Source organism: Musca vetustissima, unplaced genomic scaffold (genome assembly GCF_032173495.1).
Source record: "Musca vetustissima isolate MV318-11 ecotype Yass unplaced genomic scaffold, APGP_CSIRO_Mvet_v1 utg50497, whole genome shotgun sequence".
Taxonomy (NCBI): Eukaryota; Metazoa; Arthropoda; class Insecta; order Diptera; family Muscidae; genus Musca; species Musca vetustissima.
Genome location: NW_026875254.1, coordinates 38,340 through 66,162, shown reverse-complemented (window position 1 = coordinate 66,162; position 27,823 = coordinate 38,340). Strand labels below are relative to the sequence as shown.

At 35.1% G+C, this 27,823-nt stretch overlaps 1 protein-coding gene across 1 annotated transcript; it reads left to right on the top strand.

The window, feature by feature from the left end:
* On the top strand, nucleotides 1-23,415 carry LOC133337730 (putative mediator of RNA polymerase II transcription subunit 26). Its single transcript, XM_061545936.1, has 4 exons — nucleotides 1-192; nucleotides 12,610-14,101; nucleotides 20,953-22,736; nucleotides 22,806-23,415. Exons 1-4 carry the CDS (start codon nucleotides 1-3, stop codon nucleotides 23,379-23,381), a joined length of 4,044 nt encoding a protein of 1,347 aa, XP_061401920.1. The 3' UTR covers nucleotides 23,382-23,415.
* Nucleotides 23,416-27,823: the final 4,408 nt, after the last annotated feature.

Below are 27,823 nucleotides of genomic sequence, written 5' to 3'. Positions count from 1 at the left end.
ATGCAAGATGAGACAACAATACCTGAGGATATATTTGACCAACGACATCTGCAAGAGATTGAGGAAAAGGAACAGAACAACAACAACATCAAGAGCAACATTGGCATTGGTGCTAAAGGCAGAGAAAGTGTCGATATTATTGATGTCAATTTGCCATACGATGATTCAGATGCAGATGCCGAAGCTGACATTGTAAGTAATTGTTTTAAGGTCATATTGATGTTGTGACCTAAATGTTAAGTATTGACATGGGCAAACACACACACTCACACACAATCAGATGCATATGGTACACACATAGAGAGTGCGGGCAAGCTATATTGTTATTATCTTTATAAGCAGCAACATACATACTTGCTATTATCGTTATCCTCATCATCATCACCATCATATGTTTGCCAATATATGTAGTCTCATGAATATTTTCAAAGATAAGAGAGCAATGACAATTGGACAGAATGGTTGCGGAATTGAAAGACAGTGTGTGCTAGGGTTTTTGGGATTTTTTCGTCCAAAAAATCTTTAAATAATTTTATATGAAAATTGTTCGAAAAATGTGATAGTTATGTGAATCTTAGATTTTGGAAGAGGGCCACTTTTAGTGCATAGGAGAGTGATAGAGTAGGACTATTAAAATTCGTTATATAAGGGCAGTATGACAAACGACAATATAGTGTATCATGGGTAGGGTTTTTATAAAAAATAGGAAATTTTCCCTGTAGTTTATTTGGTGCATTTTTGGAAATTCGTACTATAATTGCTAAACAGTACGAAATATTGTACGATTTGTTCGTCCCTATAATATTGAAATTGTAGTTTCAGTTTTTGTGAGGTGTGTACGACAACATATTGTACCAAGTGGATTGAGTAAATATAAAACATTTAACTTTTCCATTTCGATATTTACACATTTTAATTTTAATGTGTAAAAACCAGTGAGCGGAGCAGTATAGTCGGACTGGGCCGACCATATGATACCATATACAACTACCACGGAACTCAAATTTTCTGCGGATGTTTATTCCGAGCTTTGGCAATATTTCGCGATATTTGCACCCTCTTGCCCGATTAGAGGTAAAGAAAATCACTTCTTTACACTGAGTATTCAGTACAGCTATTGTCCAGATTCCCTTCATCGTGGGTTGTGTTGTGATGTTCGCTTTCATTTGTGGTCTATAGATCGAATCGAAAATAACACAAAAATTAAGTATTCGATCCACTTCATTCCAAAATTATTATCTGATCATCACCGAAAATTATAGGCCTTGTCCTTTACCATAACTGGAACGTCATGGAACATTTCAAAGTGATCAGCGCTATAGTTCCGCTCTCTAGAGTGATAATGGGTTAGTAAATAATATACAAATATGGAGACACCTGTAAATATTTAGGTGTAACTTCCACATCCGAGCACATACTACGATTTAATTGGTATTAATTTAACGGTCAACCACTCCTCTTGGATACTTTGTCAACTTCTTGGGTCTATATCCTTCAGGAGTAAATATATACGCCATAGAATACAAATTTTGTCATTTTTCACACAAAAGCCAGGGTCCATTTGACCCGCTAAATATTGACCCATCTGTATCCAAAGAGGCATGCTTATTCTTTGGCCCGATCCCCTTCTCAATGCAAAATTTCACTATGTTCGGGCCATTTTTGCGGCCTCTGGAGCGACCAGAAAAATCGACAAAAATTAAGTATTTGGTCCATTTCATCCCCTAAATATTAAACGATCTTTCCCAAAAACAATAGGGGTCTTCATTGGCCAGAACCCATCCTACATGCAAAATTTCGTGAAGATTGGACCATAACGGTGGCCTGTACCGTGTTTACAAATTATAATGGACAGACGGACGGATGGACACACATGTCTAGATCGACTCAGCTAGTCGAGATATGACGATCGGTATACTTAAAGGTGGGTCTAGGACCAACATTTCGCGGCGTTACAAACTTTTGGGGCTGCACAAAGCTATAATACCCTGACAACATAGTTGTGTAGGGTATAAATACTAAAATATACGAAATCACTATCTAGTCTAGTTACACTTAATCTATGGTTAGAAAACAAAATAAAGCTGTCACATTAACCCACACAGGATTCGCTCCATATATTATGTACATGTTAAAATTTCGTAGATTTTTGATATTAAAGATGCACCTCGCACAGGTAGGCCGGCAGTCGAAAATGTCGATAAAATCGGAGAAATGATTGAAGTTGTCGTTAGCAGTCGTAGGATCGCCCAGGAGCTAAAAATCGACAATAAAACTGTTTTAAGGGGACCCCCCATTCACGGGGTCAACAATTTTTTTGATTTAATTCGAATCTACACTAATTCAAGAATGTCCCTACAAAATTTCAAGAAAACTCGAGAACTAATTACCCAATCGATTCCAAATTTGTACACCTTTTTCTGTGAGTGTATAGCTATCGTATGAACTAGGATAAAGCCATTCGGTGAAGATCTTCCTTATTTTTTAACTTGGTTTTTGGTAAAAAAAAAAACATTTTGTTAATTTTAGAACGAAGTCAATAATCCTAGTTCATACGAGAGACAGACATGTGCTCTTTCCGATTCCGATGTTCCAGTGGGGAGTTATCATGACCACCATCAAAAATAAGGACTTTTCTTTAATTACAAAAAACAACAACAAAACAATAACAAAAATTTTTTGTAAATTATTTTTCTTCTCTTTTAAATCGTCAGATATATATGGGCAATGTTACAAACATTAACAAGCATTGGTATTGATTTACCAGCCCATTGAAAATCTTGAAAAAATAAAATCGAGAAGGGTGGGAGGGGAGGTTCCCTTAAACCATTTACAATTGACCAGAAACGGCCAGAATTGAGAGGAGTGGTATCATGTTCCACCAGGACAACGCTAGACCACACACATCTACAGTGACTCCCCAGAAACATCGTGAGATTGGTTGGCGATTATAATATTTTTCATGCATTGCAAAATTTCTTTAATGATACAAAATTGGTATCTAGGGAGGATTGTGAAAATCGATTACTATAGTTTGTTGCAAATACAGAGCAGGACTTCTATGAGAGAGGTATTATGAAGTTACCTTTAAAATGGCAACAAATAATACAACAAAACGGTGCATATTTAACCCAAATTGGACATTCCGAAGCATGTTAAATAAAGTCATAATGATTTCTTTTTTTCCCAAACTAATACTGGGTGGCAAATATTTCACAAAATACATGTTTAGGAAACCTCCGATATACCGGAGGTTTCCTAAACAAACGGCTAAAATTGCGAAGGCTGTTTACGGTTCCGATATTGTAACAGCCAATTATGTGCAATTTTGGTTTCGTAGAAAATGTCGATGAAATCGGAGAAATGACCAGCATGTCAGGAGCTAAACATCGACAATAAAACTGTTTTAAACCATTTACAATTGACCATAAACGGCCAGAATTGAGAGGAGTGGTATCATGTTCCATACGGACAACGCTAGGCCACACACATCTACAGTTACTCGCCAGAAACTTCGGGAGATTGGTTGGCGATTATAATATTTTTCATGCATTGCAAAATTTCTTTAATGATACAAAATTGGTGTCTAGGGAGGATTGCGAAAATCGACTACTATAGTTTTTTTGCAAATACAGAGCAGGACTTCTATGAGAGAGGTATTATGATGTTACCTTTAAAATGGCAACAAATAATACAACAAAACGGTGCATATTTGGCCAAATCGGACATTCCGAAGCATGTTAAATAAAGTCATAATGATTTCCCAAACTAATACTGGGTGGCAAATATTTCACAAAATACACGTTTAGGAAACCTCCGATATAGCATCACCCCCCCAAATTTCGGAAATTTAAGTAATCTACAGTAATTTTATATTTTGGGCTCACAGTGGAAGCTAATCTCCTTACCAAACACTAACTAAGGTTTTGAGTAGGAACCATACAAAATCTTTTTAGAGTACCATACCTACCCGATTTTTGAGTTTATGCATGTTCGTCCGTCTATCTGTCCATGTTAAATGGGAAGCAAAGTACAGGTCGCATTTATGATCCCAATTGAATGAAATTTGGCAAGGCTCATTTATTTGGCCCAACGACGAACCCTATTGAAATTGGGAAAAATCAGTTAAGATTTAGATATACAGTCGAATTCGGATAAGCGAACGCCGGTTTTTCAAAAGAATCGCTTAATTGAAACTAAAAATTTTAAACTAATATTTCGGATGAATTTTCAAACATTTTGATTCTCTTAAAAGAAAAGCCGGTTTTTTGAAAATCTGTAAAAGACACAAATATATATGAAACGAGCACCGTTTAGGAGAAAAAATATAATTTTTGTAAGGGCGACGAAGTTAATTAAAATTTTTATGTGCTGCCCTAAATTTATATTGCACATTTTTCCAACCATCCAAGCTATTGTCTACGAAAAAACAAGTTCTTATTCAATTCATTTTATAATATGATTAATAAATTTCACGATTTTTCAGATATTGATTGAAAACTTCGTTTAAGCACAACGACTTTCGCTAATCCGAAGTTCTGTTAATTGAAAATCCTGCTTAAGAGAAAGAAATTTTCTGGAATTAGCCGTTTTCGCTTAACCGAATTCGACTGTATCTCCTATATATATTTTCGTCCGATTTAACTATGTATATATCATTCGGTGTGCACGAAATTTGGCATAATGTATTGAATTAAGTCTAGAATAATGTGTGTTAAGTTTTGTGAAAATCGTTTCACATTTAGATATAGCTCCAATATATAGATTCGTCCGATTTTGTGTAAATGGTGCACCAAGGTCCCACATATCTTTCGTGTTAAATTTCATTAAAATTGGTTCAGATTTATAGTTTCGTCCGATTTTATATAAACTGTGCACAAAAGACCCGAAATTTGTCCGATTGGCACACAATTTTGTACAAATAATTTGTCTCTGGAAAGTTTCGTTGAATTCAGATTTAGATATAGCTCCCACATATATCAATGTTTGTCCGATTGACACGAAATTTTGCACAACGTATCATATTGAGCTAGAATAACGTTATTGCTTTTTTTGATTGGTGCAAGTGCAGACATAGCTCCCATATATATTTCCAACTGGTGTCGGATTGAGATAAAATTTTGAACAGTGCGGCATACCGAAGAGCGTATATCAAGTTTGCTATAAATCGATTTAAACAAGGTTGTCCCATTGTACGCAAACGACTCTAAATCTTCCAGAATGAAATAAAAATTTAGAATAGGTTACAGAAAGGCATGTGTATAAATTGATGTTAGTCGTTTCACATATTCATAAATATTACATTTTGAAATTCATTCAATATCATGTCAATGTTCCCTCGAAGGAATTGTTAGGATGCATATGTAGAATATACTCAAAGTGGTGAAGGGTATCATATAGTCGGCCCAATCCAATTTTACTATTTTTCGTACTGGTTATTTGTTTATTTTTTACTTCATTTTGGGAAACACTAAAATCCGTTTTCAAAGTTGATTTATGGTTAGTAGTCCGAGGCACCTATTTCAATTTTCCGTTATATTTACCTCAATCAAAATTTGATTTGTGAAATCTACTGTATGTAAACCACATCGAAATGACCTAAATTGTCCATTAGTCCAATGTGGCACAAAGTTAACCTGCTGATTTAAAAAGGATTGGCAATACTGGTTATTGCTTATACCAGCTCGGCTAAAAGTGAAAGTGAACATTTTTCAAGTAGTTGTACCTTGTGTTCTTTTGAAATATGTATACATAGGCATATGTATGTATGTACATGGTTCTTGAGAGAGTGTGTGTGTACCTTTTCCTTATTCATTGTATAGTTCTCTCATCCTATTCTCCCACTCCTTAAGCATCATTCAGAGCTTATTGACAAAACAGGGTTAACAGTTCTATAGAAATCTACTCTTCTACCATAAAAGACACTTGCTGGAAGCGTTTGGATGTTTTTTTTTTGCCATTTTGTTGTTGTTGCTGCTACTACCTCTGTTGGTTATGTTTGTATCAATCCGGGCCATATCATAAAGAAAATGTGTCACCACTGATGTTCTTCATATTCACATTCAGAGTGAATGGGTTATATATGAGAGAATTCAATTGAATTTCATACATCTTGATGGTCTCTGGCCTTCATATTTTCATCTTTAGACAGCCATTCAGGCAGTCCCTCTGTCATTCATTCATTTAGTTATACAACATCAAAAAAGTGGACTTTCAAGCTAAAAAAATATCAATGAGCCCACAGACACAAACACACATCTTTATATTGACCCACCCCAAAGAACATGTCTGAAGTTTGTTTTACACATAGCCTTTGGATGTTGAGTAAAGGGGGCTTCATAAATATTTATCGAAAATTGTTACAATTCATGGCGCAAGTGACACATTTTATGCTGGGTTAGTTGTTGTTGTTTTTTCTTCTTCTCTTTGGCTTTTACTACTTGCTTGAAATGGCAATATTATTGTGTGACATGGTTTTTCAATTTTTATGCGCCATAGTAATAATTCGAACACATATCGATTTGTCGATTTATATACTTGTATGTGCTGTGTTGTTTTTTTGTACAGTACACTTGTACAGTTGATATTTGGAGCATGACATGTTGTGGATATTTGGGTTATTAAATTGTTGTTGATTTCTGGGTTAACCAACCACTCTGCAGTGTGTGAACGATAACATTTCCCATAGTACTTTCTCCCCTACCGATGTTGGTGGTAGTACACAAACGAAACAGCAATAACAACAGCAGCAGCAGATTTTTTTCGGTTGCGGGAGACCACTCAACAATATTGTGTCAATATCGTTTAAAGGCATCCGCTATACAACACAACACAAACCGTCAATCAATGTACGGAATATGTTTATAAAATTATTGCGTGACCTATAGAAGAGATACGGATACACAAACTATCACCAACCAACCAATACAGTCGCCATTCGTACAAATATCCCAAGGCTAGTGCGGTATAATGAAATTCCAAGAATTGGTGTTGGCTATGTTTTTTATCTGTGTTTTTTTTTCATGGATAGCAAAGCAAGCAAACAGCGAAAGCTGAATATTTATATCTCTGTACCAGAATATGCAATTTAAATTGGGGTCGTAACGTCAAAAGTGTTATTTTTTTATGACCAATCAAATTAAAGGTTAAATCTTTGTAGCTGCAGCTGGATTTTGGTTACATACGTAGTAATATTGGTAACATAAAGTGAATTTTTATTAAGTGTGCAAATAAAATATTTAAAGAATTTTTGTGTTGAAATCAATTACTGTATAACACACATGAGCGTGGTTTGGCATACGAAACAAATGTTCATAAAACATGTATGATCTTAATAGTAGAAAGACTGATATATGTGTAATATATGGGGAAGTGTAGTGTGTATCGACCAGTCGACCAGTTAGTTCCATAAGGTATACCCAAGATATACAGCCTTCCTTAAGTTCTGAGGACTATATAGTAGTCGCATGTCTTCTAATGAAGACGCATTAATAAACATTGATACCAGGTGCATAGAAAATTGATTGAGCATCGCTTAAACTTTTATTTGGATTATGATTACAGCATTTGAGAACGAGGACTCTTATAGAAACAACTACTGAAATAATAAATCGATTACACCGTGCAGCACGAAAATCTTGAACCAATCGGCAGCGCCAAAATCTGAAAGCATATGATGGTGGAGAAAAATTCTAGTTGGGATTTGAATTATTAAGTAAGGTTTTGTTTAAACCTTAATTTATAATTTGTTCGACTTGGGGTAGAGTAATACGCACTGCTTTTCACGCGAACTACTTGAAATATAGATTTTCCTTCTTCAGCAATGTTTTCCTTCTAATAAGATCTGCAAAATTTAGCTTTGAGATAAAATGCAAAAAACAACAACATCATACTCAAAATGGCACATCTGTCAAACCAGTAAGGAAAGTAGTAAAGTCGGACGGGGCCGACTATATGATACCCATCACCACTATGGGTATATTAAACAGGACTTTTAGCATGAAATTGGATGAAATAAAATATGTGATTTTATCTAAATGTGAATCTACCTAGATCTATCCATAAAGTATGTAAATCGACTTCAAACAAATATAAATAGCTCATCCGTTGGGCTATGTCTGTACTTCTAGAAAACGCAACTATATAATTTTATGCCCAATTTTGTACGATGTGCAAACTTTGATGTCAATCTGACTAACATGAGGAGTTTGATGCCCAATTTACTTGAAATCGGGCGAAAATATATATGGTGCGTCAATTACTTAAAATCAAACTATAATAAAAGGCGCTATATCTATCTAAATCTGGACCGATTTTCACGAAACTTGACAGACATCATTCTAGACCTAAATGATTAGGCTGTACCAAATTTCGTGCAAATCGAAAGATATATAGGGACTTTGGGGCGATATGGGAGATATATCTAAATCAGGACCGATTTTCATGAAACTTGGCAGACATCATTCTAGGCTCAATTAAGTACGTTATGCCAAATTTCGTGCAAATCGAAGGATATATAGGGACTTTGGTGCACCATTTACATGGAATCGGACGAAACTATATATGGGAGCTATATCTAAATCTGGACCGATTTTTACGAAACTTGGCAGACATCATTCTAGACCTAAATGATTAGGATGCACCAAATTTCGTGCAAATGGAAAGATATATAGGGACCGTTTACATTAAATCGGTTAAATATATATATATGGGAGCTATATCTAAATCTGAACCGATTTTTCCCAATTTCAATAGGGCCGAATAAGTGACCTATGCCAAATTTCATCCAATTCGGATCATAAATGCGACTTGTACTTTGTTTACAATTTAACATAGACAGACGGACGGACATGCATAAATCGACTTAGAAAGTGATTCTATGAATATTCTCAAAAGGAACCATGGGTCTATCTCTATTATTTTTGCCTGTTACAAACATATGCACAAAGACATAATACCCTTCACCACAGTGTGGTGAAGGGTATACAAAAAGCATACATTTCCGAAGCTTTATTCTTGATTCGCACTGGCTTTACTATTAATTCGTCAAACAATAATAACAAAATTTGCTTTGCAATTTTTTTCGCTACAACATATTCATATTCACCCTGTCCAAATAAAGATACATATAGTTATAAATTATCGACGATAGATGAAATATCTATGCCTTTTTTACAAAGTCAATATGTTTCTAAAAATCTACGTAATTTAAGATCAATTAAAAGTCCAGGTCCGGATGGCATTCCTAGCATAATTCTAAAGTACTGTTCAGATACATTAGCTATCCCTTTAACGCTATTGTTCAATTATTCCCTGAAATATTGTAATTTTCCGACCTTCTGGAAGAAATCCTATATAGTTCCTTTACACAAATCTGGTAGCTTAACTAATGTCTCGAATTATAGAGGAATTGCTAAATTGAGTGCAATTCCAAAATTATTCGAAAAACTGATTACTGATGTAATTTCTCATAAAGTTCAGCCAATCTTAAGTCCATATCAACATGGTTTTCGTAGTGGCCTCTCAACCATTACCAATCTTATTCAATTTTCCTCAACCGTCATAAAAGGTTTTATTCAGCGTAATCAAACCGACACGATTTACACTGACTTCAGTAAAGCTTTTGACAGGGTTAACCATGAACTTTTAATATATAAATTAAATCAAATTGGTTTCAGTATAAATTTAGTTAAATGGATATCATCTTATTTGAGAAATAGATCACAGGTAGTTTTGTTTGATGATTGTCTCTCCAAATCCATTAATGTTCCTTCCGGTGTTCCCCAAGGAAGTCATTTAGGTCCACTCCTCTTTCTTCTATTTATAAATGATTTACCAAATGCAATAATCCACTCCAAATTGCTAATGTATGCTGACGATGTCAAGTTGTTTATCACCCATAACTCCATGAAGCAAGTTGATTTACTTCAAAATGATTTAAATAACCTTTTTCAATGGTGCGAATTAAACTGTATGGATTTAAACCTAAACAAATGTAAGCATATGTGTTTTTCCAGATCTTCTACTTTAACAAGGCAATACAATATTAATGGTACTGTTTTATCAACTGTAGATTCATTTGTTGATCTTGGTATTTTAATGGATCCAAAATTAAATTTTAATAATCATATCATTTCTATGGTAAACAAAGCCCACGGTGTCTTAGGATTTATAAAACGATGGGCTAAAGAATTCTCTGATCCCTACATTACAAAACAACTTTTTACATCTCTTGTGCGACCCATATTAGAATATGGTTCTGTTGTATGGGATCCCCAATATACAATATATTCCGATAAAATTGAATCAGTGCAGAAACAATTTCTAATTTTTGCACTGAGAGGTTTACATTGGAATAGTGACTTTGTGTTGCCTTCTTACACTAGCAGGTTAAAATTAATTCGATTGCCTACATTAAAAAGTAGACGTATTATGTTGAACACTATGATAGTAATTAAAATACTAAACGGTAATATACCCTCAGACTTCCTAATTTCATCCATTAGAATAAATGTTCCTTTTCGATCAAGTAGATATTATCAACCATTATACGTAGATTTTCATCGCACAAATTATTCTATGGGAGATCCACTTAGTAAAATGTGTATTGATTTCAATTCTGTGTATTCTAACGTAGACTTTTGCATGAATATTGAACTAATAAAATCTAATATAATCATATTTTTAAATGAATAATACAACTTAATAACAAACTGGCTGTTGAAGTAGATTTCTGACCCAAATATAGATTCGATTCGTTTCAAACAGCTGGACAATGTATAAAAAATCTAGACAAAAACTACTAAATCAGTGAACAACGGTAATTTTAACCTACTAAATATTTTGTCATGTTCGGCTTAAAAGTGTGGACTCAAGACAAAAAGATAAAACAATAACAACTATAGGGGTCGTATTAGACCATAACCGGAATATCCGTTTAAATATCACAGTGATCAGCGATATATTCACATCTTCTAGTGTGACAATATTGAAAATGAACTGTCCTCTTGGATGAACTGTCATATTTTTCGGTCTATATTCTAGGGAGTAAATATTAGGTTGAAGAAAAAAGTAATATAATTTGTTTGCCATTTTATAGGTAACTTCATAATACCTCTCTCATAGAAATCCTCCTCTCTATTTGCAAAAAGCTCGAGTAGTTGATTTTCACAATCCTCTCCAGATGCCAATTTTTTTTTTCATTAAAGAAATTTTGCAATGCAAGAAAAATATGATTATCTATTGGTGCCAAGTCCCAACCAAGCTCCCGACAGCTCTGGCGAGTGTCTGTAGATGTTGTCCTGGTGGAACACACCACCTCTCCTATTGGCAAATTCCGGCAGTTTCTGGTCAATATATATCTTCAAACGGTCTCATTTTTGATAGTAGAGATCAGAATTTAGCTTTTGGCCATATGGAAGCCACTTATAATAAATAATCTCCTTCCAGTCCCACCTCTCTTTGACCAAGATCGTTTTCCCACATGGTTATCATATGTGATCCATTTCTCATCTTCAGTCACCATCCGTTTAAGAAATGGGTCTATATCCGTTTGGCCAAGGCTTCGCAGATGGAAATCCGATCTATCCTAGTTTTTTCTGTTAATTGGTGTGGCACTCAAACATCAAATTTCATCCAAATCGGATCATAAATGCGACCTGAACTTTGCTCACAAAAATATATGGACGAACGGACCGATAGACGGACATGCATAAATCGACTAAGAAAGTGATTCTATGCTTATTCTCATGGGTCTATCTCGATTCGTTTCGCCTGTTACAAACATATGCACAAAGACTTAATACCCTGTACCACTGTTTTGAATGTATAAATACCCGGACAATTTTGAACACTTTTAGAAACATTTTTGATCCTAAGTAGTAGAGGTCATGTAATAAGCAATTTTTTAAATATGCCCATTTTTATAAGTATATAAGTGATGATGACGATAATAATTTAAGTCGATTTGTAATTAAAATGATTCACAAATACATCTGAAATTTAGCATTTCAGTTAGCATTTTCTACTCCTCCACATACTTCATCTTTACTTTTTATTAGAAAAATGTGTATTAACTTCACAAAAGAATTTATTTTATCTACCAAAAACTTCCCATTGACAAATAAAGAAAAATTGAATTTAAAGCCCAATTTTGTTATCCAAAGTAAGTAAGCAAGCAAGAGAAAAAAAAACTGGACATATCCACTTACTTCCAAAAAGTCAATGACTGCTTCCTTTTTAGGGGATTGGCAGTGATGACAGGGAAAATGTTGAAAAACCTAATCAATGATTTTTTATGACTTCTTTGGCCTGCAAAAAAGTCAAAAGTTAACTGAAGCATTAAAACCCGTTCATGCTGCTGCTTTTTTGTTGTTGCTCTCCCATTCTCTGGGACTATAACAAACTAATAAAGTTTCAACATCTTCCTTGTGGAAGTGGAACAAACATAAAAAACCTAGGAGGACAGCTAACTTTATTTGCAACTCTTTGTCTATGTATGTGTGTGTACATGTGTATATTTACTTCGTTTATTTCACTGACAGTTTTTTTCTGTTTTGTTTTCTTTGTTCTCTCCCCGTTTGTTTTATTTTTTCTGTTTCGGTAATTTAGATTCTGGAATCGCAAAGGTCCAGTGAAAGAAATTTCAACTCCAGTGATGACACCAATAACAATGGCGATGAAGCAAATAGCCCTGGCATTGTTTACATGACCCAGGTGAGACCGGGTCATGTCGATGGGGTTACAAAAGTGGATAATTTAAGAAAAACTTTTAATAAGAAGGACATCTTTAAAGAGACGAAGAAGAAGCCAAAAACGAAATTTAATTCCGATGGGAAACAATCATGGAACCAACAGCCGGATGTTAAATATGAGTCCACAAGTCCTCGCTACACATATGATTTCCCCGAAACAGATCTCTCATCCTTTACGGCTATGGACAATTATGAAGATGCCATTGATGATGATGAGGAGGATGACGACGATGGCAGTGCAGAATATGAACGTTTTAAATATATGCATGAAAAGAAATTACGTGAACAAAAAGAACGTGAAGAGCAACAACAGCGGGAACAGCAAAAACAACAGCTGCAACAAAAACTTCATCATCAACAGCAAGAGACATCAGCAGCAGCAACAACGGATGTAGATAATAAAGAAGAGGGAGGCAGGGGACAGATGTCACTAATAAAGAAATTAAATGAAAGGAAATTTAATAAACCTTCCTTGAATGAAAACGAAAAATTGTCCACGAAGGATGAAAATGACCAGAGAGAAAATGACCACCACCATGGCGACGATGCCGACAACGGTAGCTATGACAGCAGCAGCATCAGCACTGACAATGATGAAGACAATACCTATAATGACAGTAAAGCTGATAAAAATGTTGATGTTGACACTGATGACAATGGCGCCAATATTGATTATGATAGGCAGCCGATATGGGAACAAACCCAACAGCAACAGCAGCAACAAACTCAACCATCACAAAGGCAAATATCAGAACAACAATCTCAGGATGCCATTGGTGATATAGCCGCCGAGGAAAACGATGAAAATCAAAGTTCTTGGCAAGTGAGCAAAATTGAAGATGAAGTGAAAGATTCCCGTCCCAATATGTTCATACCACGTAAAATGAAACGACATAATGGCGCAGCACGTTTGGATGATGCCACCAATCGATATACACGCATTAAACAGGAACGTCAACAACAGGAACAGTCGCTACAACATCAACGCCATGCCACGGCTCCACTACAAACCACCATTGCAAACGGTGACAACAATTCAAAAGACGACGGCGACAGTAACTTTGACAGCCAAGAGGAATATATGTCTCACTATCGTGCGGCAACATCAGGAGTAGCAAAAGAAACAAATTTCCAAAAATCCCATTATGGTCGAACAAATGGAAATGTCTCACAACCGGATAGCAGTGAAGGTCGTCAACAACAGTCACAACCACACCAACAGCATTTGATGTCGTCGTTACAAAACAGCCAAGCTAGTTCTGAATACAGTTTCAATGCTAAGGGTAATAACAACGCGGTTGAAGGCCTGAAGTCAAATGAACAGCAAAATGATCAAAGCGGCAATAGAGGTTAGTAGATTTTTTCAATTCATTTTCGTAATTATCATAAATAATAAATTAGTATTATGTACATGAAAAAAAGCGTTAGCAATTCAATTATTTGAATTCCAAAATGTTACTAAAAATGCTCTCTATGCTGGATATTTTCAAAACCATGTACTAACATATTCGTAATTTTTTAGAAGAATACACGACATTAATTAATAAACTTTATTTGCATCTACCAAGTAATACTTAGTAGATGCAGTGTTGCCAATTTAAAAGTGATCTAGCAACTAACACTTTTTTAAAATTTTTAATTTGTTCCAGGCTTAATTCAAAAATGTGGGTATCATCCAAAAAAAAAAAAAAATTCGGTTTTTTCACATTGAAGTTTCCGTATGATTCAAATCAATGAACTTGATTTTTCAAGGTTTAGAGAGACATCCATAAGTCTTTGTTCATTTTATTAGAAAAATATTCATCGATCATTATCAAAACAGCTTTTTCGTTGACTAGATTCCCTGTATTTATTGGTGTTCGGGTTTAAAAAGAGGCCTCTAAGCGACTAGAAAAACTACTCTTTTTTGGTTCATTTCATCTCCTATGTAAGTCGCACTTCACCATAACCGAAACATAGTGCAAAATTGCATAGATATCAGGATGATATTTACGAACTCTAGTGTTGTAATAGTAATACTAAACAATATTAGAATAGTCCTCTGTAAATATGTATGTATAGCTCCCTCCGTCTTCTGGAATAAATGTATACGGCATAGAATGAAAATCTTGCAATTTCTGGCATAAAAGCCTTGGTCCATTTGATCCGGTCCATTTGTAATACTAAACAATATTAGAAAATCTTGTAATTTCTCGCACAAAAGGATTGGTCCATTTGATCCGCTCAAGATTTCTTAGCCTTCCTCATGCACAATTTTAAGATCTCTAGACCAGAAAAACAAATAAAAATGCTTTTGGCCAACTTCAAACACAATAAGTGTCTTCTCTGGTCAAAATCGGATATGCATGTGCTGTGTATTCAAATTCCTTAAATCAATCAGGACCTTTGTATGGGATTATGTGGTAATAAGTTCTTAGCCATGCCTAACTTTTTACACCCCTCACCATAATATTAACCAATTCTGATTATGTGCTCATACTTCCCAAAATTTCGAAATATGGGAGGAAACGTATATTGAACATTTGAAGATTTGATTTAACATCCTGCTGGAAAAGGTCAAATGAGAGGCAAAGGTGAACAGAAATGTCATTCTGTACACCGAAAATATGTTACTCGCACACGCTGATAACATCGACATAACTGGTCGAACGTTGCGAGCGATAAAAGCTACCTTTGGATAAATTTTGAAAATGTCTGCCAATGTGGGTCTAGCAGTAAATGGAGAGGAAATCAAGCTGATCATTTTAACAAGCAAGAAGTCTAATAGACTCGGACTAAATGTAATACTTGAAAGCTACAACTTTGAGGTAGTCAGAGATTTCATCTACCTCGGTAACACCATAAACAAAACAAATGACAACCGTTTTGGGATTCGGAGAAGGTTAGTATTGACCAGTAGATGCTTCTATGGTCTAGGTAATCAATTTAGATACAAGGTCACCTCTCACCAGACCAAACTCATACTCTACAAGACGCTAATACTCGTGCTGGTATATGAATCAGAAGTATGGGTACTTGCGCAAGCAGGTGAAGCATCTCCTGGAGTGTTTGAGAGAAAAAATCTCCGAAGGATCTATCGAATATTTTGGGATACCGTTACATGGGTGATATGCCATAACGCGGACCGACATATCCCATTTTTAGTACCAAGTATTGCCGACATAATTTGTGTAAAACTTCGAAATCGAGATAGGATTTTATTCTCATCAAGAAAATATATAACGTATGGAGTATACCGTGAATATTTCGAGATGTTGCAAACGGAATGACAAATTTAATATGCCATCCACCTTATGGTAGATAGTATAATGAAACAAAACATTTGTATGGGCGCTATTTAAAAAAAGTTTACCTATATTAAATAATTTCTGGAAAAATGTGTTTACACACCAATATCTTCTGGTAGGAAGATTTTACATCCCATAATAATGTAACTTTGGCCAATATTGATAATTTTGGCATAAAGATTTTCTCCTTATTGTGCATCCCAAAAATATAAAATTACTTTAAAACTCACAAAAATACCGAAATGTTGCACGTGGCGTTATATATGTGTAACCATAATCTATGGATCAATATTGATCATTTCTATTAGGAAGATTGTCTAACCTGTGAGAACTCAAAATGCGTCCTTGAGAATCATGGCCAAAAGCTTCAAATGTTTTGCCAAAAAATACCAAATTACAACCAATTAGGTTAAAAACGTGTTTGATTAAAAAACAGAGATACTTAATTTGATAGGAATTAAAGTTTGAAGTTTTCTTAGTAGAATAAATCCTGATGAGTAATTTTCTTCTGTAGAACAAATTGTGTGAAATAAGATTCTGCCAAGAATTTATAATGAACCACGCCATTGCAGTCGATGAAAACACATTCAACTGAGCGTAGGGTGCAGAACCAGCATCGCCATTCACACCTACTAAGCCTTAAAAATTTAAATAATGTCCCTATAAAAGTTCAAGTGAAAATCTTGACAACTCTTGCAGATATAGCCGATCTATTGTTTTAGCATCAAGTGACGGCAAGAATGGTGTTTTTACAACTGGCGGGCACAATTTTTATACATTTCTCTGTGGGTATATAACTATTGTATGAACTCTCAATATTTAAGATAGAGCTCTGAAATATTACACAACCATTGCTAGTACTCTTAGGATGTTTAGTATTGCAAATGGGACACATCGGTCCACTTAAGATGTAGCATCCACAGTAGCTCCCAATATTCGATTTGGACTCGTTTTCCAACCGACTTGGCTGTAATTTGGGTTCTCATTGTTTAGCACATCTCCGTGCCACAAATTATAAAAAATTTAGCCAAGTTTCAGGATAGGTCCCATATAACGGTACCCCCAATATTCGGTATTATAGGGATTTTAGATTCGCGTTAAAAAACGTTTTCGAAAAACGGATTTTAAGTTTGTAAAGCACACTTGTCTTCACTTGATTCTGACGCCTTAATCGATGATACGTCCAAGAGTTTTTGAGATTTTCGTTTTCAAATTTAAATGGGGCATTCTTCAATTTTTTTTAAACCTTTCATGTAATATTCTATGTCAACTGCGGGCTCATTGATATAAATGCAATTCTTTCATTATTACCACAATATTTTGTAATTGGCTTACTTGCGTTTGTAAAACTGACCCAGTTGAAAACTCCATGAACTTCGAATAATAACAATGGACCCTCGTAAAATTTTAATACGATCGGCGAATAATAAAAACCGTAGGTTCTGTGACCAATCCCACTTTAGAAAAACCAATCATTTCTGTTCTTTCTTTATCTCTCATATTGTGCCAATCGATTTCTATATATGTGTATATTCTGTCTATATTATTCACCATTTTCATGTTTCGCTCCTCGTCTATTCTTCCGGCCATTTAAATTGTCTCTTAACCACTATTTGCGGTTTAGCCGCTGTCAGCGAAACGTTAACAGTTTCTTGTTAATGATAAAAATGAAGTTGGTTTCGTGGTTTTGAAGATGACAACCACCAAAGGAAAACCCATTTATAATCAGCATTAAATGACAACAATGAAATGTGGCATGACAAGGAACGAATACATAAAAGGAAGCAAACAATTTTGAATTGAATAATTTAATTTGTAGTAGAAACGTACTTTTGAGGGAAGATTTATAATGAAAAACCAAGAATGAAGAGAGGTGTAAATTTTGTTGGGCCTGCAAACTTTTAAAATATGTGATAAAAATGTGCTATAAGGTTTGTAAAAAATATACGATAATAACTTGTTAGTCAATATGGAATTCTAAAGCTAATACATAAATAGTTAATACACAATGAAATTTTATAAAATTCCAACACTGTGCCAATAATATATGTGTGGCTGAAGCAAAAGAAACAGAATTTAATATTAAACAATTTGTATGTATGTGCATTCCACTGTTACGCACAATCAATAACAGTTGTCGGGAAAATGATTGTGGTGTGATTGTAAGTGGCTATTTCCGTTTTGTTGTCGTTATGTCATGAAATATTCAAAAGCATTTCAATTGCAAATAACAATGTCATTTATATATGTATATTTCATATACATTCATACACTACAATAATAAAACCATACAGGGCAAAGACAATGCGAAATAACAATAAGAAACCTTGAATATGAAATATTCATCATTATATTAAAAAAATACACGTTATAGTATTACAAAAAAATATATATGTATATGAAATTACAATTAAAAACTATAATCAAAGGATCAAATATGATATGTCAATTATATTATTATTGAGTTTTGAATTTAGTGATAGATATTAATCGTATAGAACTAAAAATCTAGTTAAGCGGAATCTACAATGCGATAACATATTACAAACTTCGACTTAATTTTTTCTCATAAGGAATACAACATTTGGCATTTATAAAAATATTGACCATATGCGGAGGTGCTTCAAACTATTTGTGGCTGAAATCTTGCACAACCCCTTAATTTTCCAGATAAAATGCTAGGTGAATTGAATTTTTCTTAAGCTGAATTGGGTATACATAGTGGTAAAAGTTAGCTGAATTAAGTTTTTATATGAAAAGGTAGCGAGAATTGAAGTTCGCTAAATCGTTGTTTCATATTATAAAAGTTAGCTAAATAGAGTTTTTCAATAGAAAAATTTAGCTGAATAGCTTTTCTATAGAAAAATATTTACTGAATCAGATACTTGAATAGAAAAAATAAGCCAAGTTATGTTTTACCATCAAATTCGTTGAAGAATTTTGCAATAGAATATGTTTAAATAGACCCCACATGATAATCTGGTCCATTTTAAATCTGTTGACGGCTCTAGTCTTATATTTGATTTTTACTTAATGGGCTCATGTAAAAGGAAGACATTAATATCAATACGATTTGTTGGCCCGTCAATGATAATCAAAATTGCTCATTTAGCGCCGGTAAATTAAGAAATCCTCAACCAATCGATATATGTTTCTGACATCTTGCAAAAACTTAGCCTATATCTGTAGATATTAGTGGGATCCGATCATGTTTTGCAATGCTCCCATATAATAGTACCCCCGTTTTTCCTATCAAAAGGGAAAATTAAAAAAAAAGTGAAATCGAAATTTGAGTCATGAAAGGGTCTGTAATTGATGTGATTTTCGCCTCCTTGATATGTTCCAGCTTACAAATATATTTTGTTTTGTAACTAATAGTAAAATTCGATGTAGAATAATTTTGTCTTTTACCAAATACTCTTAAGATGCAGTCTTTTTGAAGATTTTCAGACATTATATAGTAAAACTTTATGGTGAAATCCCGTTTAAATGAGTTTTTAAAAATTTCCTGAATTGTGGACTTCAGAGAGTCGACAGAAATGCAAGAATTTCCAGAAATCTTAATACGAATATTTTCCAAGGTCTTGGAAATAGGAAATTTTGCCCCGCCGTATCTAATCTCTTGACGCATACTTCCAAAATGCTGATATTTCTATATTTAGCTCTTCTAACATAATTATTTGGAATTTAATGATAATTATTTTTTGTGTTCCACAGTGTACGAGCGTCTTTTTTGAACATCTGTTTTCGTATGAAAGAGTTGCCAGATCGAACCAAAATTTAACATGTGTTCATAACAGAGATGGAAGTTTCCAAAACACTTAACTTTATGTTTATACCGCGCTTTTTGTGCTAGTCTAAGAAGTTTCCGAACTGCCCACGTAAGATATTGCGAAAATTATAAATTATGGCAAAAAAATGGGACTTCTACTCCATAATACGCCATGTTAAATTGGTTGATGTTCGGGCCATAATTGTGAACCGTTGTTGGGCGCGAAACGAAAAACGAAAAGTTTCCAAACGTTTGCCGAGCGAAATGATCTATGACGAGTGGCGGTGGTGGTTGTTCAAAACAACCACCGAAGTCCCAACAACAGAAAACAAAATGCACATCAACAAACAAACATAACACGACAAATTATCATTCGAGCAAACGTTTGAAAACGTTTCATTTTCGTTTAACTCCCAAACGTTTCAACTAAACATCGACAAACAGAAGTACACTAAAGCAATCGTACCGTTTTATTCTTTTTGATTTGAAAAGTTTGTGGTTTTGTTTGGTACTAGGAACGAAACGATTCAAACCAAATGAAAAGTTTGTGAATTTGTGTGATTCGTACGGGTATCGTACTGTTTGTTTACGTTCTCTGGTTATGACTATGGCTGATGTAATATTTTCGTTACGTTACAACATTTTGGGGCCATACAAACTTATAATACCCTCACAATATACCTGTTAGGGACATAATAAAATGTTATATATATCAACCAAAATATTTCCATTAACATGAAAAAGGTGTAGTAAATTTCACACAATTTTTACAAAACAACATAGTCAATCAATGAAGTAATAGGTTGTAAGACATTTTATCCTCAGCTCAATAAAAACTATACTCCATAAAAATTTTGTGTGAGAATTATTTATCGCATAGTGCTAAAGTGGTATGATCTTAGTATAATTTCCCAAGAAACTTGAATTCCCTTTGTGCTAAATAATTTTACTCTTCTTTTTACGTTACGAATCATCCTGAAATATTACTAACATTTTCTTTTTCCCGCCTTTTCTTCTTTCCGATTCTTTACATGTATCGCACATTAAAATTGCAACAACCAAAACGAATGCCATAAAATTTCACCAACGACGGCTGCGACAATTGCAACAATTATTGCCCAAAATCCCGGATTATAAACAGAAATGGAAATGGAAACAGTGGCCAAAACGACACCAGCGACAGCTATCGCCACCGCCACCACCAACACGTACGAACAAGACGAGGAAAATAAACGACTATCGCTGTTCGAAAGGGAGAAATCTTTAAGACGCAATAGTAAGCATTATGGTCATAAGATACATAAAAAGAAATATAAGGATTATCAGCATTACTATTCGGCCATGATGATGCGAAGGCAGCATCCCACGATGACGACAACAGTGGCTGCGCAGACCACAACCGCTGAGATGACAACCTCCACCCCACGGACGGAGAGTCCCAGAAAAACAGCAACGGTAACAAAACTCATAAAAATGGATGACACCAACCGTCATGGCGATGAAGATAACTTAAGGTATCATAAGAAATTAAAAATGGAACGCGGTAAGGCTGTGCCACCCTCACCGATATTTGTATTAAAATCGGTAAGGAATGGTGGCGACAAGGCAACAACAATGCATGGGGTATCGGCCAGCAATAAGCCATTTTACGAAGGACAAATCAATTATTATTTGGAAACTGAGGATGATGATGATGCTCGGGCCAGTGAGGCGCGATTCATTACCAAAGGTGATCGCATGGACACGAACAATGATTGGTATCGAAAGCTGAGTCCGGTTTTGAGAAATGGTGTGAAGACTACGGTGCATCAGGAGGATCGGGCGTCGGGTAGTGGTATGGGAAGACCAACAGGTGGTGGTTATACACCCTATCATCACATACGTAACCATCATCAGAAACATCACCACCATCATCAGCAGCATAACCAACATAACCACCATCATCATTCACGCAACCATGCCTATCAGCGTAAAATGATACCCAAAAAAGCGATGGCGGCCACGGCTACCACAACCCCAATGCCACCACCATCACGCAAACATGCCACCACACCCGAAGAGCCCAGAGTCCATGAGTTGGTCCATCAAATTACCGATCTAAAGGAATTCGAACGTTACTATGCCAAATGGCCACACTTAGCCCGCGTGCAATCACAACTGCACGACGAACAACTAAGGGAGCAGTTAGAATTACAAAATCTCCAAAAACAACAATTGGGCAACTATCAGGATTATGAATATGATGAAGATTACTTTGAGGCTATAAGGACACCCTTGGGTGGCAATCGTGATGTCGTCGACAATGCGGAAGAAAATCTACCACCTTATATACGTAAATACAATAGACGTAATAAACAGTTGTTGGATCTGCTGGAGGGTACTCTGCCGCCACCCACAAGACCACCACAACAATTGCGATGGGCCGGCTCGAAACTGCAACCAGGCCCTCGTGATTCAAGTGGCAGTGTGGGCAGTATGTCGGTGCGTATCGATGATGATTATCTAAAGGAGAAACGTAAACGTTATCATCAGCGCCAGAAGCAAATTCATGATTTATTTGAACAACAACGGGTAACCACCAGCACCACCACCACTACACCTAAGACCACAACAACAATTGCGACAATGTTGGTAGCATCACCTTATGCCGGCAGTTCGTCGCATAGGGAAAACGACAATGCCAGCAATAATAGTGAACCAGAACTTGAAAATCATTTCCCAGATGAAGATGTTAGTGTTTCTATGGAAACAGAAGAGGAGCAGGCACCGAATCAGGACACAAATTGGCAAAAGGAAATTGCAAGTAAATCAACATCGTCATCAAAATCAACAAAAACAAGAACAACAGCAACAGGATTTTCGGCATTTTCATCAAACACAGGAAATTCACCAATTCCCTGGCAAATGGAAAAATTAATAACACCAGCAACACAGCAACAACAACAACAAGGAGGGGGAGGTGTACAGGTGGCAACGGCTGCGGGTACAGCACAGGTGGCCCCAGCAACACCTAAACCAGCAATCTTCAAATTACCCTCATATCCCTCAATTGCTGGTAGTTACATACAACGCCCGAGGTCACGTAGTGCCCAATTTGCACCCAGTTCTGGTTCAGAATTTCGACGTGTCACACCTTCAATTTATGGAAACAGTAATCAAAATAATTTCATCAATGCTGGTGGTTTTGTGGCCTACAATGGCCACGGTTTAGGGCCCAAATCGACAACGGCCCGTTTCAATGGCAGCCAGAATAAAACTATCCCTACCACCATTCTCAAACCATCCACCAACATTTCAAATACGTCCAAGAGTAATACCTCTTCTTCAGCATCGTCGTCTTCATCCACACGTTCATCGTCGAGGTCATCATCATCACCGGCTTCTGTTAGTAATTCATTTGTATACCATCGTGTCGTGGATGCCTCACCCCGTTTGGTTGGGGCCGGACTAACGGGACGCAAACAGCGTCTGCCGTTTGTTGCCATCACCGATCGTCGTTTGGAAACGTCAAAGAAATCCTTAATGGATCATCAGAAAGACTTTGAACAAAATCACTATCCGTTGCCTTAAATATAATAACAAAAAAGAAAAAAACAGAAACAAAAAATAAGAAAATACAAATAAATAGAAAATGAAAATAAATCCTTAAAAGGTAGAGCAAAGAAAATAAACTCTCCCCCCACACAAAAATGAAAACTGTAACTAAAAACTACACTTTTAGTTGTTCGTCTCAATGGGAGACACAGTTGTAGCAGTGAATTTATATCCACAACAATCACACAAATACACACAGAGAAAGGTAAAAACGCTGAAATAAATCTATTAGGGTGCACATATCTATTTAAAAACGTAAAATTAATAAAACTTTATATTAAGTTAATTTTTAATTAAAAAATAAATCCATTAATGGTAATATCCCTAATAGCTTCAGTTTATTTTTTATTTTTCAATTTTAATTTATTACGTTCGTCAATGTGAATATATAATTAAAACGTTTAGTATTACAATAAAAATGTATAATAATAAAAAGAATAACAACAGCAACAACAACATAAAATCAATCGTAAATGTAAGTACAGACAGAAACACGAACGCACACACACATAATGCAAGGGTGTAATAAAATGTATTTAAAATTAAATCTCGAGGTTACCGGACTAGAAAGAGTTTTATTACGAAACATGTTCATTGGAATTCTGGCTAGAGGGTTAACGTGACTTGTGGCTTACTCCTGTACTCATACTTTCCAAAATGTTTGTGTAGATAAAAATTGTTTAATTTTACAAAGGATTATCTATATTTTATGATTACAGTACATGAATCAGTAATTTCCTGTTCCCAAGGAAGGTCGAATATAAAAATTAACCTTAGTAACATTTAAAAGAGAAACACAAAGATAAACTAAAATAAATAAGTTCATAAATAATTCATAATTGATATTTTATGAACAGAGTTCATAAACCAATAACTTCACAGGGAGTAAAATTAAAAAATGATCTAAAAAATGAAACTAATATTTTCAGTCAGAAAAACACCTTTGGCCCCCGCTAATGATGTAGTTTCTAAGGATCACTATATGATCTACATCATCTATTTTTTATTTGATAATAACAAATTAATAAAATAAAAACATTCCTAAAATTTATGAATACAGTCCATAAACCAATAAATTACAAATGAAAGAATTCAAAAATGAATCTTAGATTTACCCAAAAAGGTACTTAAGGACTCAGGACTGACGCACACAGGTCTGCCTCTTCAGTTCGTATCGTTCATAAACTGTCGCCATATTTGGATTGAAATATGTTATGTTTTTTTCCTATTACTTCTAGCATAGGGTTTCCACAAATCGTCGCCATCTTACTCGAAAACTCCTTGTAGATAATTGGTCTATTGTAACCTGTCCTCGGTGATGTGGCTGAAATCTATAGTTGCATAGAAATAACAAATCCTCGAATTTTATACTGTGTTTGGGGCTTGTGCTTATTTGGTGTTGCCATTTTTCTCTGGGTGGCGCCATCTTCTGTCATTTTAATTTTGTGTTAAAATGTAAGGGGGCTTCGGATCATTTCATCCTGAAGTGATGTAGGGATCTTTATTTGAAACCCTCATTGAAGCGATTTTTCTTCTTCGGTGGGATTCGAACTCAAAATATTTGTCTATATATTATGAACACGATTCATAAAACAAAAACATACAAATGAGAGTATTAACCTTAAATTTCCAACCGAAAAGGTATTTAAGGATTCTCCTGAAGAATTATTTGGTGTACTATGATATTAAGAAGTTCAGCAAGAGTAATATTTTATTGTTTTACAACATGTAAAGAATAAATCTTGATATTCAGGAATTCTGAGCATAATTGTTTCAGTGATAAAAAAGGACTTCTACATTGATGCACAAAGGTAGGTTTCTCCCCCACAGTATTGTTCATATCTGAACTGAGATATGTTATCATTTTTTCCTATTACTTCTCTAGGGAGCATAGGGTTTGCTCTGGGTGGCGCCTTCTTTTGACTTTCATATTTCGTGTTACAATGTAAGGCCTCTGTTGATGAATAATTTCGTTTACTTTCGAATCTAAAGGAATTCTTTTTAAGGATTTGTGCGCATAGTTTATCAAGACCGCTCGCACTTAATTCGTTACATGTTTCCGTGAGAGAGAAAAGGAACCTTCATTTGTTCTACATTATAGACGCAGAATATCCTTCGTAAACTGTTTGGATTGAGAGGGTTTCCACAAAACATCATCATTTTACTCGGCATATCCTTATCGTGGTTTCGTTAATCATTTCATTTCTTTCAGCTATGAGTATTATCGGTCTGTTGTAACCCTTTCTAGGTAATGGGACTGTCATCTATAGTTTTCTAGAAACAACACCTCCTTGCATTTTTTTATAGTGGTTGGAGTCTTTGCTTTTTTGTGATGTCATTTTCCTCTGGGGGGCGCCATCTCCTGGCATTTTGTGTTACAACGTAGGGAGCTTCGGATAATTTCATGTGGACGTAATGTACAAATCTTTATTCGAAAATCACATTGAATTGATTTTTTTCTTTAATTATTGCGAATGAAAAAACTGTAACGGCACAATTTACGGCACCACTACGTAACTTCTACTAAAACTCCATCATTTCGCGAGGTTTGCATTTGGTAAAATTTCCGGATATCAATATACTCTATTCTGCGCAAAATTTAGTACTTAGTAGTTGTCCAGATCCCCTTTACCATGTACAATTTCGTGATGTTTATGTTATAATTTTGGCAATTAAAAAGACCACATAATCAGACGAAAAAAAATTTTGGTCAAAATGAGCATGTTGATCTTTGTTCAAAAGGTCATGTGGAAACTGCTCCGCCTGAGCAAAGTAGGACGCCGATACTTAATGGTTGTGAAATCTTCGGAAATATTCGAAAAACGTATTATTGTGAACCACGGCAACGCGAAGATTTCAATTTTGTATTTTGTTTTCTAAGAGAATAAATAGGCAAAAGATTGATATAGACCTCATGTAAAGGTCCCTACCGATTAGGTGTGTTGAATGCGAATGTATAAAAAATTCACTTCAGCCGAACTTAACCTGGCTTTCATTGATTAATTTAGAAATTTAAGTTACAATGTGTTTATTATTCCAATAAGAGGACCGATATTGGAACCTGGCCAAGTACTTCTATAAACAACAACAACAACAAATTTTCAAATAATTTGTGTACCCTACTGTGTGATTGGTACACCTCTGATAATTTGTAAACCATATTTTTTCATATAATGAGTGAAACTATTGTGTTATTCTCTTTTTAAATCATTTAAATCATATTACTAAATTTACAAAATGTATTCAGAAACTGATTTCGAAGATTACCTTCAAAACAATCATTCATTTCGACCTCTTAATACACAAATTGTTACGTTATTAAGTCTCTTCAAAAATTTTTGTAAATAGGTCGGGAACATTTTAGTTGTCTATCTCTTTATAATTTGTCTGTTTTTCCGTGCTCTGAGAAAATTACTAACCCATTGTATGGATTCTATGTAAAAACTTGAACCTAAATCCAAACGTTTCCAAATATTAGGTTGGGGAAAAAATCCATTATTTTTTGGGCAGATGGCTGTACTGATAGATTTCTCGTAAAGAATCGATCAAACAATTTCAGATTGGTATTGTGTTCGTTGGAAGGGTGACATTTCGCCGAAAAAAATTGTTTTGCTGTTTTTTTGTTTGATGCAGTTGTGAGTTACAGGGTGTTAAAAATGGAAGTGAACAAAGAGAAAATTCGGTACATTTTACAGATTTTCGTTGACAAATGCGAAAATGCTAGCCAAGCGACTAAAATTGTGAATGGTGTTTATGATTCCGATACTGTAACAGCCAATTATGTGCAATTTTATAGACGCACCTCACACAGGTAGGTCCGTCGTCGATAAAATCGGAGAAATGATCGCAGTTGACCGGCATGTTAGCAGTCGTAACATCGCTCAGAAGCTAAAAATCGTTCATATCTGAACTGAGATATGTTATCATTTTTTCCTATTACTTCTCTAGGGAGCATAGGGTTTGCTCTGGGTGGCGCCTTCTTTTGACTTTCATATTTCGTGTTACAATGTAAGGCCTCTGTTGATGAATAATTTCGTTTACTTTCGAATCTAAAGGAATTCTTTTTAAGGATTTGTGCGCATAGTTTATCAAGACCGCTCGCACTTAATTCGTTACATGTTTCCGTGAGAGAGAAAAGGAACCTTCATTTGTTCTACATTATAGACGCAGAATATCCTTCATAAACTGTCGCCATATTTGGATTGAGAGGGTTTCCACAAAACATCACCATTTTACAAGGCATATCCTTATCGTAGTTTTGTTAATCATTTCATTTCTTTCAGCTATGAGTATTATCGGTCTGTTGTAACCCTTTCTAGGTAATGGGACTGTCATCTATAGTTTTCTAGAAACAACACCTACTTGCATTTTTTATAGTGGTTGGAGTCTTTGCTTTTTTTGTGATGTCATTTTCCTCT

Excerpts from the sequence above, each read along its gene's own strand:
- LOC133337730 (XM_061545936.1), top strand. The coding sequence starts at position 1 with ATGCAAGATGAGACAACAATACCTGAGGATATATTTGACCAACGACAT. Across the intron at positions 193-12,609 it reads CAGATGCCGAAGCTGACATT|ATTCTGGAATCGCAAAGGTC; the intron begins GTAAGTAATTGT and ends TCGGTAATTTAG. Across the intron at positions 14,102-20,952 it reads TGATCAAAGCGGCAATAGAG|AAATGGAAATGGAAACAGTG; the intron begins GTTAGTAGATTT and ends GATTATAAACAG.